This window comes from Apis laboriosa, unplaced genomic scaffold, assembly GCF_014066325.1.
Source record: "Apis laboriosa isolate Shangri-la unplaced genomic scaffold, ASM1406632v1 scaffold9_cov152, whole genome shotgun sequence".
Classification (NCBI taxonomy): Eukaryota; Metazoa; Arthropoda; class Insecta; order Hymenoptera; family Apidae; genus Apis; species Apis laboriosa.
This window is the reverse complement of record NW_025224966.1, coordinates 3,420,767-3,437,375: the sequence shown is the minus strand read 5'-3', so window position 1 is coordinate 3,437,375 and position 16,609 is coordinate 3,420,767. Positions and strand designations below refer to the sequence as shown.

The 16,609-nt window shown below is 22.0% G+C and overlaps 3 protein-coding genes across 16 annotated transcripts in view; 1 reads left to right on the top strand and 2 right to left on the bottom strand.

Moving 5' to 3' along the window:
• Nucleotides 1-2,903, top strand: part of LOC122720093 (microtubule-associated protein futsch-like) — a 78,123-nt gene extending 75,220 nt beyond the window's left edge. For 10 of the 13 annotated variants that reach the window (XM_043946585.1, XM_043946584.1, XM_043946583.1 and 7 more), the window contains one exon: nt 501-573. In XM_043946585.1, the coding sequence (XP_043802520.1) occupies nt 501-507 (7 nt within the window). In that variant the 3' untranslated portion in view covers nt 508-573. Of the gene's footprint in view, nt 1-500; nt 580-652 lie in introns of those variants that run through there. The other 3 variants (XM_043946590.1, XM_043946582.1, XM_043946581.1) reach the window with 1 other exon arrangement.
• Nucleotides 2,904-5,150: 2,247 nt separating this feature from the next.
• Nucleotides 5,151-6,768, bottom strand: LOC122719838 (eukaryotic translation initiation factor 1A, X-chromosomal). The gene is made up of 5 exons (XM_043946046.1): nt 6,483-6,768; nt 6,175-6,258; nt 5,697-5,933; nt 5,466-5,566; nt 5,151-5,323 (listed from the first exon to the last, which is right to left on the bottom strand). Exons 1-5 carry the CDS (start codon nt 6,496-6,498, stop codon nt 5,318-5,320), a joined length of 444 nt encoding a protein of 147 aa, XP_043801981.1. The 5' UTR covers nt 6,499-6,768; the 3' UTR covers nt 5,151-5,317.
• A 1,056-nt stretch (nt 6,769-7,824) lies between these two features.
• On the bottom strand, nt 7,825-16,356 carry LOC122720044 (pyruvate kinase-like). 2 transcript variants are annotated; one of them, XM_043946460.1, is made up of 8 exons: nt 16,223-16,356; nt 12,812-12,847; nt 10,812-11,159; nt 10,467-10,653; nt 9,772-10,293; nt 9,291-9,629; nt 8,906-9,062; nt 7,825-7,984 (listed from the first exon to the last, which is right to left on the bottom strand). In XM_043946460.1, exons 1-8 carry the CDS (start codon nt 16,343-16,345, stop codon nt 7,972-7,974), a joined length of 1,725 nt encoding a protein of 574 aa, XP_043802395.1. In that variant the 5' UTR covers nt 16,346-16,356; the 3' UTR covers nt 7,825-7,971. The 2 variants fall into 2 exon arrangements, with proteins under 2 accessions (XP_043802395.1, XP_043802397.1); XM_043946462.1 differs by lacking the exon at nt 12,812-12,847.
• Nucleotides 16,357-16,609: the final 253 nt, after the last annotated feature.

The following is a 16,609-nucleotide window of genomic DNA, read 5'->3' as shown; positions in this document are numbered from 1 at the left end:
GATTCGAAGAAGAAATTAAATCAAAATTAAGATTTAATAATCGTAGATCGCATGCACAAAGAATTCATAATCGAGCATAGGGAGTCGAATATTATATGTAATATATATATATTAAATATGACACGTATCGATGATATACTATTCACTTCCTGTGGCAGACATTATGAAATAAAACATCGTTAAACACGACCATTAAATAAACACGTAAAATATTATTAACGAATCGTCGAGATTAATATAATATACACGCGAAGTGTAAGAAAAGCGGTTGCATAGTTGGCTGATTTGAAAATGCGTATTATATATTATATATCGTCAAATGTATAGCGATGTTGTTACTTTTTTTATATGTGTCTAGTATTACCCCTTGTTTTGGGCATGATGTAACATTGACAGATATACGATTGATACTTGTATCTATGTGAACCGCTGTAATAGTAAGAATTTTGTATATTACACGGAAAGAATCAATTTTGATCAATTTTCATTTGTTCACGCAGAATCTGACTTTTTGCAACTTAGCGAGCCATCCTACATGGAAACGACAACGACAGAAGAGGACCCTGAAACTCAGGAAAGGTACCTTTTAGTAAAAAAAGAAAAAAAAAAAGTATAAAACATATGTAATATTTACAAAGATTATTTTTTACAGAGTAACGAGAACTGTTCAAGTAATTACAACAACGAGCGGAACCACTAGTGGTCCAGACGAATTGCGAGAGTCCATGCAAAAGATCGTCGATAGATTCATGATGGAGGAAAGGCGAGATCAGTGAAGCATGAAGAGGTCTCATGGGCGATTATAAAAATAGAGAGAATTGAATTCTTCGCCATTTAATAATCGTGCATAATAAAGAAAGAAAGAGAGAGCGAGAGAGAGAAAGAGAGAGAGAGCGAGAGCGAGAGAGAGAGAGAGAGAGAGAGAGAGAGAGAGAGAGAGAGAGAGAGAGAGAGAAGGAAAAACGTTTAAATATAAATTCTTTAATACTATAATTGAATGGAAGCATCTATCTAATTTGGCGTATCCTCGAACGTCAAATGAGATTATCTTTTAGAAAATTAAAACAGGAGCATAGAAAAAAAAAAGAATCTTTCGATATAGATCTCGCTCGCATCTATGTTAGATATGTCAAATATCGTGGATTATTCTCGCAATGCTTCGTGAAAATACGTGAAAAATATGTGCACGATACTTTATTATCATACTCATGGCCTACGCTTCGAATTTGCTTGCCTTTCGGTTATTGAGTTGCCTTATATTATATTTACGTTTAATCTTGCTATTAAATAATATCATCGCTAGTCCGACTAGCCGATTTCGCTAGTCTTCACTAAGCCAACCCGTCCATGTACAACGCCTTTCTCGTGTTGTTCAAAGCGAAAAGAAACAGAAGAAGAAAATTAAGGAAGGAGTAAAAACGCTTACGATAACAAGATGTGGACAAAAAAAAATGAAAAAAAAAAAAAATATTCGTCTGAGAGATGCAAGTCCGACCAACATTATGGCGATATATATTTGTAAACATTTTTTGAAAATTGAAAAAAAGATAGGTGAAGACGATGGTATCGAAAAAAAAAAATAGATCTTACAGTGACTTCGCATAACTCGCCATTTGGCAGTTCATTTTAGCTTTAGAATGATTGTATATCTATCCATGCAATACAGCGCTTGATAGGTCAGCAAACACTTGAGTCACATTTTTTGACGATGAACTGCACACACATATACAAATTCTAAAAAAAAAAAGAAAAAAAAATGATTTCTTGTTGTTATTCGAATCATTGGAAATCCCCGGACAAAACGTAAGATTGAAAATTCTTAAGAAAATATCGGATACCGTCTATTTCCGATTTGAGTAGCGACAAGAAATGTGAATGTTTTTATGAATCGTAATGTAAATTTAACTTATTTAAAAGAATATTTCCTAACAATTTTTAATTGTATATATGATAATTTCTTAGCGTAACTTATATAAATGTACTATTATACGATTGTAATAATTGCAAGATTAAAACATGAATATTTTATTTATATAGCAGAATCATTGGACGAATGTTACACGCATAAATCATAAAATCAGAAGGAATGTTAATCGGCGATCTATCCTTCGTGAAATCATGTAAATTATTATAATTATTGTAAAAGAGAAAAAGAAAAGGTAAAGTGACATGATGATTATAGAAAAAAAGAAATGTGTTGTTTAAACTTTTATGACTCGCGAAACACGTCTTAATATTTAAGCAGCGTTAGCTTTCAATGTATAACACAGTTTTAAAAGGCACAGAAAGGAATCGTATATAGTATGTATTTAAAAGGAAAAAATATATATATATATATATATATATATACATATACATAAATATACATATATAATAAATAAGGTATTCTATTAATGTATAATATATTGAAAAGATATAATTATGCATCTGAAGTTTATAAATTATTATCTATAATGACTGTTATTCTATGTTTAATAGACTTGCCTAGAGCCTATCTGACCTAAGGACCAAAGGCACAATCACACACGCATCAAAATAAAACATTATGCTCCTATGTATTGTCGTAACATTTATTGTAACTTATTACGGACGTTGCGATACTGGCATTTAAATATTCCGACTGTTACAATACATTATTTGTATTACAAAACAAAAAACTATTTTCCCTTTTACACGAGACCGCAAATTGATGTAACACGACGAAACTATTATTGACAGACTTTTTTTATTCACTGTCATTTTTCTGCAGTATACTAGTACAATTTTTTACTAATATCTACACTCTATTGAGTACATTGATAAAAAATATTAAATATCTTCTAAACGTCGACCACGTAACTTCACTGGCTAATTTATTGTTTATTCATAATTTGTCTAATAAAAATACAAATGAATCAAATTTATAAAAATATAATTAATTCTTATTCTTCTATTTTTTAATATAAGAGATTTATTTATTTGAAAAACATATTTTTAAAAAAAGTATTTATTGAAAAAAGTATTTAAATTACAAATACAAATCTTTTATAATTTCTTAAAAATTATATATAAACAAAAATTTTAGTTTTATTTATTTTCTTGAAAAAATTAAATTATATTAATGCAAATATTATGTAAATATATATATACAATTCTAATAATAATTATTAAATATAATGCGCATAAGGCAATAACTAAATTCTTAATTGGAAAAATTTTTAAATTGTTTTCTTATTCTATATAGAGTATTTGTCTGTTTATCTATATAATGAATATAAATCTTTATAAATTATAAAATCATAATAATAAATTTTTTGCACCAATATTTTCTGTAAGCCAGTAATGTTACGCTATAAAAAATATATATACATTTTGTATTATTGCCTAAGCTTAACATCTACCATATTCTTAAAACAATGATATGGTAGGATAAATCTATTTCAATCCTCAAAAACTTGAATACGAATGAAATATTTTAAATGTTTGAAATATTAATGCGTTTATTTAATTCTAACTTTTACTAATAATATTTCTGAAATGTAATAGCTAACTCTTCTAATGTAATATATAAGGATCATTATAGAATTTGACTTAAATTTATGAGATAAACGTTGGCACCGTGACTAAAGTTTATAATAGACTCGCTTTAATATCTCATAATTGTTCTGTTACTACGATTTCGCAAAAAAATTATTAATTATTAAATAAAATATATAAAGAGAGAAATTTGATGATGTTTCATATACATGCGTTTAAATCAAAAATGTATTTAACATTCAGTATCGCATCAGTATCGCGCTTTTAGCTTTAAACGTAATTTTATACACTTCATGGTTTTGGTTTTGTGAATAACATGTAAGTACAAGCTCTATAGCTATTCTAATTTTTCTCTGCTTGATCTTCTCTGTAATTATTATGATGTTATATTAAAATTATAAAGCCATTGTATGGCATATGATATTAAAGAATAACAAAAATGAAAAAAAGGTATGATTTTATCATATATTATTGTGTGATAGAGTTATCAACGACAATGTAATAAATAAACTGTTGCAACACAATCCTTGATGTATTTACAAAAATATAAATCAAAAATATGAAAATATACCCAATTCTGATTATCACATTCTAATTTTTGAAAATGTATAAATTACATTGATTATATAAAGTTTTACAATTTATCACATTTTTAAGTTTTTAAATATATTTTATAAAATTACTTAAAAATTAAATATATATGTATAACGTATATAAAATATTATAATAATAGATTATTTGATATTGATCTAAGTTATCTAACAAATAAAAGGTGATGATATACTTTTATGTATTCAAATGAACAAATTAAATTTATTATTTTATATATTTTTATTCGTTGTTAACAGTTGACATTAATTTCATTTACATATTTGTGGAATTAATATTTTATACAGCAGTTAACACGATTTGAATGTTCTGACAATTTTTTTAATACAAAGTATAGAAGAATGAAATAATAATATTTATAAGTAATCTGATATATAACAAATAATATTTTTTTAAAATAAATATAACTCTTAGAAAGCAATTCATCTGTTACTGTTAAGATTTACTGTTTTGTTTTTAACAAATATTTTTCAGTAAAATTTTGTATTAATATTAATAGTTATATATTGCTTTTATCATTCACAATGATTTCGATCTTAAAATTACATCCAAGTATTTTTAAACATAATTACATAAACAATCTTCTTCAGAAGTTATGTATCTATATATAACAGATGGAGTCAATGAAATGCTTTGACACATATAAAATTGCAATGATATATGGTGTTCACTATTTTCCCTGTTCAAAATTGTAATAATAGTACATATATTTAATTGTCACTTATTAAAGAAAAAATTATAAAAAAAATTTGCTATAAGAAAAATATATTGATATTATACATAAATACATAATTATTTAATTCAATTTAGCTAGATAACGTAATTATTCTTATATTGAATTTTAATACAGATCTTTAAATTTAAATTAATTTAAAAAAAAACAATTATAATCAAATATCCATTCAAAATGAAATTTCGAAGTCATATGAAATTAAAAGACAGGCTTTTTATAGTGAATACCATAAATCTAATGACAATTACAGATCCTGAAAATTCAGGATCTAATTTTAAATTGTAACACAATATTACACAGACAAGTGAAAATTTATTTATAGATACAGAAAATTGACTACTTATTTCAAAAAATTTCAATATCTTAATTACACAACAAATGATAATATCTTGTAAAACAAATAGATGTCTTCATGCACTCTTGTACCATATCTTTAAAGTATATTTATACTGAAGATCATCAGATCTATAAAATTAAAATATTATTTTATTTACAAATAGTATTATAATTATAGAATATAAAAAAATAAGAATATATTAAATTTCTTGTTTTTAAATAATAATATTTTATAAATCTTATTAAAAATGTTGAAATCTTAAATACTCACATTGTCAACATCATCTTCATCATCATCACTAATTTCATCACCAAATTCAATATCTTCATCAAAACCATCTTCCACAAAGGTGACAGTATCATTAATGCGAACTGAAAGTATAAAAAGTAAAAATAAAATTTAATTTTCAAGTAAATATTTAAAAATGTAATAATTATAAATATTTGATAGTTTGAATATATTTTTATTTTTCATTTCAACAATTAAAACATGATTACTTACCAGTTTCTGGGAATTCACCGTATGTTTTCAAATTACGAGCTTCATCTGATGTATATTTTAATATGACATCTGCTTTTGCATCCTGATAATCTCGCAAACCAATTAATATTATATCTCCTTGATTAATCCATACTTTTTTCCGTAATTTTCCACGAATGTGACACAATCTTTTCACACCATCAAAGCACATTGCTTCTAACCTTCCATTACCAAGCATTTTTGTGACTTGTGCATATTCTAAAATAAAAGATATGTATATGTATATAAATGATATGTATAAAAAATATGTAGATATATTTATATTATATGTATTAAAACTTTTTTAAATTACAAAATATTATTTTATAGTGTTTAAAGTGCTGTTAATATTAATCATGAATAATATTTAATAACAAGATTAATAATTAAATAACAAAAATTAAAAGATTTAAATGTTAAAATATAGAACATCATGATAAATATTCTACTAAAATTTCACCTTGTCCATCTTCTTTAAAAACTAATTCTCTTTTTTCAGTTTCATTTTCGTTTTTTCCCCTTCTCCTATTTTTACCTCCTTTTCCTAAAGAAAAATAAATTTGAAGATTAGTATTCTAATTTTTTTGTAAATAAAAAAACGTTCAATTTTCTATCATGATATATTTAACAATATCAAAGAAAAATTTGACACTAATAGGTTAAAACAAACTAACCACATTGCACAGAAATTTTACGATTGTCTACACATAAATCTATAAAATTTGCAAACATAAAAAAAATACAAAAAAAATATAGTTAATTACAAACCTTTATTTTTCGGCATGTTGATTTAATAAAAAGTGCTTATTCAGTAAATATATAATAAATTTAAACAATAAGAAAGATCAAGATACTCAATGTTCTGGTTTTGCACCACTAAACACCTCATGGGAAAGACATGGACTACTCAAAAATGTCAAATATATGAAACTCAAAATAATTTTTTTCATTTATAATTTAAATGAATAAATTTTTTATTACAAAAATTACTTTCAAAATTTTTATAACATTTTGATTATGACATGAAATCCGAAGTTCATTAAAATTTAGATATTTCATTGACTAATTTATACTTCGTTATGGTCACGCGGCAAGAACAAGTATAGATAAAGAAAGTAAATAGTGGGAAGACAAAGATAGAATAAAAATTCGAGTATCAGCGCCATCTTCTGAATATCATAAATGAAAAATAATACATAGATAAGAAAATTAAATAAGAAAAGAATAAAAATTGACATTCAGCGCCATCTCTCGAATATTAAAGATATTTTCTTAAGAATATTCACTATCCAAAAATGATTAATGATTATGGATAATGTCGCATTTATCTATATTTTCGTTCCATGATTGATTTTGAATATTACATTCTGTTATAATAATAAATTGAAACTATTCAAACGCGAAATCAAAATTAATTTTTCTATATATTTATATATTTTCATATATTTTTTATATACATAAATTAGATATAATTAATTTATAATTTTTATATTTTTTTTCTATACTTTTTGAAAATAATAACTCAAAGGATTGAAATCATAAAAAATAAGTATAACAGATATGTCATAATTCCATAATTAGTATTAAATAAAATGGTATAATATTCAGTTATAATAATACAATATTAATGTACAATTAATTATCTTCTAAATTAATAATTTTTCGATTTTCATAATTCAAGTTTGAATATTTTGCAAAATAATATCAAGTATTAAAAAAATGTAACAAATCATTTAAAATATATTTTATTTTTTATCATATTAATATAATAATAATAGAATTCTATTTTTTAATAAATTAAAAAAATAATTAAAAAACGTTAAAATAAAATAAATTTTTTTATCTACTTCTACATACAGAAATTAAATTAGGGGAGATAGCAAATAATTAAAAAGTTTCAATAATTTATTATTTTAAATAATTATTTTATTTTATCATTTAACAATGATATTGTATATGTGTGTATATATACATGTATATGTATATACAACAATATACATTTATATATATGTATGAATATACATTTATACATATGTATGTTGTACATACATATGTATATTTTGGTATGCTGAATTTATCGAGGTATTTGTTATTATAATGGCAATAATACTGTAGCTACTGATATATTTTTAAATTGTTACGCTTTCAATGATTTTACTATGTATATCATACACTGTTATACAATATTAATTATATATTGAATTTCCAAAATCTAAATTTATCAAATATTTTGAATCCTTTATAATCCAGTGTATATTTATTCGACCGTCCTAAAAAAAAAAATACATATTATAAAATTATTTAAAATTTTTTTTATTACAAAAATTATTAAAAAAAAACAAAAAAAATATACAAAATGTACAAAAAAAATATTTAAAAATATAGTATTAGTATTGTGAACACTTTACAGTAATAATACTTACATTATACACATAACAAATTTAAAGGATTATATTTTTACACTCAAAAATGGAGAAAAGAAAAAAACTGAATGTTTTTTGTCTGAAAATATTTTTATATGATCAAATAATTCTACAGAATTTCTTCTGCTAGTCAAATTAAGAATTTGATTAATTGTTTATAAAATAATTTAAAACATTTTAAAATTTCAATATAATAAAATAGAATTATTTAGATCAAATTATTAATTATTATATAATTTTTTTTTCAAAATTTAAATATTAATATATTTGTAGCAAAAATTTAATAATTTAATTTTTTTGCCAAATATATCTCAATAATTTTTATAATTTATTATAAAATTTTTATAATATATTAAAAATTCAAAAATTTTTCTATTTTATTAAGAAACTAAAATATTTTTATACTAATTAAAAATAAATGACTATATCTTGTGTGAAGAATTTTATTTTTATAAAAAATAAATGTGCAATAACAAAAAAAGCACAAACAACACAAAAACTTATTAACAAAATCAAATATATAAAAGTTAATTGATATTAAACATAAATTATTTCCTACCATTTCACTAACTTTTATATTATTCACTAACACAATAAATTTTATGAAGCAAAAGATAGCAAGTCAGCAAACAATGTTAATGCAGCAACAATAACATGCAGAGGTTATAATATATTATATATTATATAGTCATATAGTCATAGCTATCCGTTTCGCTAGTTGGTATAGAAGCCTCAGTTTGTTCTTCAGGAATTTCAATATCTACATACACGATACGAAGTGAGTTCGTAAATCCAGCGCCTTTTCTCCATCCAGTAACTACTATAACTGCATCTCCAGGTTTAATGAAACCTTGATTTTTGCCAAATTTCATACCAAATTGAACACGTACATCAACATCTTTTACCCAATCAGCTAATCGTGGTTCTATATAAAAAACAAGTAAATTATAATTTCTTTATATATTAAATTATTATGCATTATTATTATATGCATAATAATATATATATACTATTTATTAAACATCATTTATTTGAAATGAAAAATATAACTATATCTATTTAATTAAAATATCTAGATATTTAAATTTTAATTTTTTTAAATCTATATTTTGTTATATATAATGTAATTTTAATATAATTTTAATAATTATACCTTGAAAATGAAGTGGCAAAATCCCACGATAGAGATGTGACTGTCGTGCAGTTTGTGGGTGTCTAGTAACTGTAATAATTGGGCAACGTGGTCTGTATTTAGAAATTAAATATGCGGAATGACCGGTAGTTGTAATTACTATAATAGCACTAGCTAAACATTTCACAGATGCTTCTACAACAGCGATTGCAACAGCATGTGTAGCATCAATTGGAGGTATTGCTTTCATTGAAAGCTCATGAAATAATTGTGTTTGCCAGATTGCAGATTCTGCTTCTTTACAAATATTAGCCATTGTGAGTACACATTCCAATGGATAATCTCCTTTGGCAGTTTCTCCTTAATACGTTAAAGTAAATAATAATTATTATATTCATATATAAACATTAATATATAAAAAAATTCATATTTTTCATTTACATAGTTGTTTATATATTTTTTATTATTAATTAATAATATAATAATTAATTAATTTATATACCTGATAACATAACACAATCTGCACCATCAAGAATAGCATTAGCTACATCCGATGATTCAGCTCTGGTTGCACGTGGTTTTTTCACCATAGATTCAAGCATTTGCGTAGCACAAATTATTGGTTTTCCAACTTTATTACATTTGCTAATAGCAGATTTTTGAGCTAAGAATACTTTCTCTGGTGGTATTTCAATACCAAGATCACCACGTGCTACCATAATACCATCAGAAGCATCAATAATTTCATCAATATTTACCACTCCCTGATGATTTTCAATTTTAGATATTATTTTAATATTTTTTCCTTTTTCACCAAGAATTGTTCGAATTTCTGTCAAAGCATGAGCATCTCGTATAAACGAGGCAAAAATCATATCAACTTCATGTTCAACACCGAATATTAAATCAGATTTATCTTTTTCAGAAACAGCAGGTAAATCTACAGGAGTACCTGGTAGATTGACACCTTTACGAGAACCCAACATTCCACCATTTTCAACAACAGTTACAACTAGTTCAGGATCTGAAACACATAAAACGTAGAAAAGATTAATTGTTAAGTAAATATAATGATGAAAATTTTTTATAAATAATATTTAATTAATATTTAATCAATTAAAACTTTAATAACATAATAAAATTTAATAAATATATTTTTTTATTTTTAAATGAGAAGAATCTAAAGGCCATACATACGGATCGCAGTAACTTTAAGGGAAATTAAACCATCATCGACAAAAACGCGACTATTAGGCTTCAACACTTTAGTAATGTTCTCATAATCTACATAAACAATACTTGAAGTGCCTTTTTCTGCATATGCTTTATCAGTAGACAATTTAAAAAGTTGATCTTTTTTTAATTCGACTTCAGCAGCTCCACCCTAAAAAAAAAAAAAAAAAAAAAAAAAAACAATAAGTATTGCATATTAATTATATAATATATTTATATAGAATGAATTTATATAAAAAAAATTCTCAATAAATTTAAAAATATATATATATAAACAATAAAAAATTAAAAATAGAATAAATTACATACACCTTCCAAAAGTCCAGTACGGATTTCAGGACCTTTAGTATCAAGAGCAATTCCTACAGGAATGCTTAGACCAGCTTTGGTGGAAACATTTTTCTGTGCTTGTCGCACATTGGCAATAGTCTCAGCATGATATTCGTGAGTTCCATGCGAGAAATTTAATCTAGCAATGTTCATACCCGTATCGATCATTTTTTCGAGCATAGCAATTGATCTCGAAGATGGTCCAATTGTACAAATAATTCCTGAAAGACGGACAGCCCCTACAGGAGCATCGATATCAAGGGCACACACATGATCTAATTGCGTTTGAGCATATAATGCTTGAGAGATCGTTTTTCCGGAAACCATCTAGAAATAAAATGTATAATGATGAAATTATATTTTATACATAGAAGTTATTTCACAATTGTTAAAAACAAATGAAACACATTCGACGTTTCAAAAAATATCATTTTATATAATATTTAAATAAAAATCATATGCAAAATAATTTAAAAAGCGCAATATTATTTCTAAAATGACAAATGACAAACAAAATTTAACATAGAGGATGACTTTAACACTTTACATACAGTTAGCTGACATTTAACAATTAGTTAAAATTGAATGTTCAAATGATATTCTCTATAGATAAATTTATTTTTAATAGAGTTGCAAAAATACATGAAATTGTAAAAAAAAATTGTTTAATATCGAAAAATATTTTTCGATATTTTTATTAATACAAAAAGCTGGTTAGAATAATGAAGTAAATAACAAAAATATTTTACAAAATATTCTAAATGGATAGAGTAATTCTAGTTATATATATCTTTATTATAATTATTAATCTAATTATTAATCTATATTCTATTTTTTATGCATTAATATGAAAATAAAAAATAAAATAAATTTACATGCATCTAAATGATCATAAATTTTTAATTTTAGATATATCACAAAATAAACTAGTAATGACTGATTATTTTAAGGAAATAAATAAAAAAATTGTACAATAGAAAAATTTCTAATAATCTATAATTCATATCAAATAATAAATTTAATGAAGTTATATAAAAAAAATTAAAATATAGTTTTTCATGAATCGAACATAAAGAGTATTAGTTACTTTTGAAAATATAACTTTACAAATACATACTTATTCCGGAAGAATGTAACTGTGTGGAGGATCACAAAAAAGAAATCAATAGTTTAAAAGCTAAAAGTAATCGTTTTTTCAAATTCTTCTTATATCACATTATATAAATATGAACCAATAATTTGGCACATTTAATAATCCGAATTATTATAATTCTGATGATAAAATATTATAATTGATATAATGATACAGAATTTAAAAAGAAATATATATATTTTATTATTAAATTATTAAATTTATGTTTGTTAATTTGTAAATTTATGTTTGTTAATTTATATTGTTTTTATTTTTTCAATTCTATTAAAGATATTAAGAAGAATTTGTCTATGATTATACAATTATACATCCATATTGATAAATAATGATTCATGTTATGCTATTTCGGGTTATTTGTTACTTTAATAATATAATTTCATAAATGCAAAACAATATTAGTAAGAATACATTAATCAATCAACAATGAATAACATAATTAAATAATAATATTAGCTGTAATTTATATTATCAATATCTACGAACCATATTTACAAATTAATATTTACAAAACGAATCATTAATAAAATAATTTTTTAAATATTTTTCATATTTAAAAGATGAATGAAATATTAGAACAAAACTTGAAATTTAAATATAACATGCTCTACTACATTTTACATGCTTTATTTTATATTGTAATTCTTGAACCAGAAATATATAAATTTTTTTCAATTGTTTCATAATATCATCTATCCGGCTTTATTTTGTACAATTATCTAATATAATCAAACAATGATGCACGTGCAATAAAAAATGAAAAATTAAGAAAAAAAATTGCAGCAACACATAACAAAACTATTACAAAATAACTTGTCTTTTAAAATACCTTATCATAGACGGTAACCCATACCATTTTGGCAGGCTGCACAAATAAAGAGACTGGAATTAGTTGTAGTACGGTATTGATAATACCGCAACTATGATTGACTGCATTCTTCGATACAAAAGATGTAAACTGTTTATCGGGCAAGTGATAGGAATATCGCGACGATCGAAAATTCATGATAATATTGAAAATGTTCAATGGACGTAGTAGACGATGGCAGTGACGTGCACAAATTTCAAATGCTGGCATTCTAATTAATTTGTTTAAAGAAATTACATATTAGATATTATACACAAATATATCTTGTATATCATATAGGAGGATTTTTTTATTTTACCGAATTTTGTTAATATAAAAATAATAAAACATATTTATGAAAATGGAATATTATAGTTTTTATGAAATTTTAGTACAATAATCGATATTAATTTTTATACAGATTATTCAAAATACAACATATTTATGATTCATATGATGAATATAAATATAAATATAATAAATACAATATAATAATAAGAAATAAATATAGAAATATAATCGAATATTTCGAAATTATAAATTATTTTATAATTATTATATAATTTGCTTATATTTTATCAATATCGTAATTTTAAATAATATCAAATAAAAATTAATTTGTAATTAAATAATAAATTAATGTAAATAATAAAATAAATAATACATTAATGAAATAATACAATTTATTTATATTTTATTAATGTAATTTTAAATCAAATAAAAATTAATTTATAATCAAATAAAAATTAGTAGTAATAAATTAATAAACTAATATAAATAAGAATAAAATATTATTAACCTGAAAAATCAGCGTATAAAAATGTACAAAATGTATATATATCCAAAACTCATGTAAAAAATTTACAAAATGTATATGTATTATAAATCTGCACTGATTACCGCCATCGTCTGATGATATTTAAACTTTAATTGAATTTAAATGAAATATTTTAAATTATGAGATATTATATGTCATCTATCATTGTCAAATTTAAATATTTTATTAAATTTTATTTTCCACAAAATTAAAATATATATAAGTTATGAAGATAGTAATAAAATGAAAACTATTGCTTTCATATGTTTTTATATGAATTATTTAAGCAAGAATTTAATTTAAATAATTATTGTAGAATAATCTGAATAATTAAATATAATTAAAACTATGAATCCGTATTGTTCAAGAATTATATTAAATTTTTTATAAATTCCTATAAATGATAAAATATCAACGAAACTTGTAATTTTTTTAAATATTAAATAATTCAACAAAAGATATAATTTTAAAAGTAATTTTATAGAATATTAAATAACAGTTAATCATTATATTATATATAAAAATATTTTTTGTATTTTAATAAAATATAAAGTTATTAAATACATAAATTTTGAAATAATTCTTAAGAGAGATATATTTGATTAATTGTTATCAATGAAATTAGATTTAATTTAGAATAACGGAATTAATATGAGGATTAAATGATAAAATCATCACGTTGTACATACATGTTACAAATCATATTGCACATATGGCACAATAATTTTACTTAAAAGGTAATATCATTTCTTTAACAAATTCCGAGTTTAACTGATACGATTAACGATATGAACGACGATTAACGATATTACAATCATATATTATACAATCATGACGTAAAATGTTGTATAATATTATGATTTAATAGATATCATTATATGTTTTATGCATTATTCTTTCTTTTTTTCGAACAAAAAGAATTTTAAAATATCGTATCATAATCTTTATCGAGAGGTTATAGAGCATCACTGTAATATTAGTTATAATCTAGAATTTTAATGATATTTCATGTTTAATATTATATAATATTATGATAATATTATTTTAATATATGTAATACATGTATATAGGAACAAAGTATTAACAGTTCAAAAAATAAATTAATTTTACATAATTACATTATATTAGCAAATTTTTTTTCATTAAAAAAATGATTTTTAAAACATTATATTGATATATTTTTTATTGTGTTTTTTCTAAAATGAACTTGTACAAGATAATTTAACATTAGATCATTTTACATTTCTTAATATCATTTTTTCTTAAAAACAAAAATTAATGAATTAAAAACGAACAATATTAAAATTATAATGAAATATGCATGTATAGTTTTCTAAGGAAAATAAAACTTCAATTTTTTATCTCAATAAAATTAATATTTATGTTATTACATTATTGTTATTATTCTTTGAAATGAAATATATACTTGAATGATCTTTTTTTATATTTATTATATATAATCCAATGTATTATTATATTTCAGATGTAATAAATAAAAAAATAATAATAAAAATAATAAAAGTAATAAATAAAAAAATGAAAATATATATATATATTATTATTTATTCTATCTATATTATATTTTTATTAATTTATAAAAATAAAAATAATTTGAATTAATATTATATAAAATCAAAAATTTATTGTATAACTCATATATGAATTTTTACATTGTAATGATATGAAATATTTTTGCATAATATGTATCAATATGTCTATACGTGTATATATATACATATATATATATATACATATGTATGTATGTGTATATAGCATATATTAATTTATAAAAAATAAAATTATTGTTTAATTTTGCTTTTAATATATAAATACTTAAGAAATAATAGATATATATAAAAAAAACAATAATGAATTTCATGATATCAAATTTCATGAATTATAAAAAATTTATAAATATATATTAAAATAACGCATAATCGTGAAATAAAATCATTCCAAATGTATTCCAAAATTATTTTATATACAAATATAATATGTTATATTTGTATTTGTAAAGAAATATATGAAATTCATAATTTTATATTCGTTAAAAAAATATATAATATAATTCATGAAAAAAATTATATATATATAAATTTTTATAAAAATTATATAATAAATGTATAATAAATATAAATAAATATGGTAAAAAAAAAATTATATTCAAATTATTTAATATTATTTTAAATCATATTTAAAATAAATATAAAACAAAATATAAAATAAGTATTAAAGAAAATAGGAAAGATTTAAAATCATTGTTAAATCTTATTTAATTTTTAGAAAACAATTTAAAGTACGTATATTATTTCAAGGTCAAAACGATACTCGTTTTACATATATTTCTTACATTTCTTATGCATTCATGAATAAAACGGTTTTATGTTATAATGTATACATATAATTAAAATTCAAATGAAATTCTGTTTAAACAAAAAAATGTTGAAATTTCTATAGTTACGATAATGAAAAATTTTCAAAACTACAAAATTCTTATAAGATTATAATCATTAAAGAATAATAGCATGATTTTATATATTATTTTACCATATTATATAGTTTAGTTTAACTATTACCTTGTCAAAATTCTTGAAATTAAAATCAAATTTAATGAGAAGCAAGTCAACGAACAGAGCAGACACTGAAATTCTCAAACTTATACGTTCACACTTCAACAGAAACTGAGGTTTTAAGGACATGAAAGGTCACTACTTTCCAATGCGCTTGAACCTCTTGGCTAGTTTTCAATGCAAAACAGATAATATTCTACTACCAACTTTTATTTTAAAAATTAAATTTGATTGATTAATATAAATTTAATACAATTATTTTAAATAAAATACAATATTGTTAAATAAAGATGAAAAAAAATGTTAAATACAATTTATTTTTATCAATATATTAATTACATTTTTTACTTAAAATAATTAAAATAACTAAGTAGAAAAGGAACTAGAATAAGA

Coding starts and splice junctions, on each gene's coding strand:
- LOC122719838 (XM_043946046.1), bottom strand. Junction 5,934..6,174: donor TTTTAAAGAAGATGGACAAG/GTGAAATTTTAG, acceptor CTTTTATTTTAG/AATATGCACAAGTCACAAAA. Junction 5,567..5,696: donor CGGTGAATTCCCAGAAACTG/GTAAGTAATCAT, acceptor TTATACTTTCAG/TTCGCATTAATGATACTGTC.
- LOC122720044 (XM_043946460.1), bottom strand. CDS start 16,345: ATGTCCTTAAAACCTCAGTTTCTGTTGAAGTGTGAACGTATAAGTTTG. Junction 12,848..16,222: donor ATTTCAAGAATTTTGACAAG/GTAATAGTTAAA, acceptor TTATTTGTGCAG/CCTGCCAAAATGGTATGGGT. Junction 9,063..9,290: donor TTTGCCACTTCATTTTCAAG/GTATAATTATTA, acceptor TTTTTTATATAG/AACCACGATTAGCTGATTGG.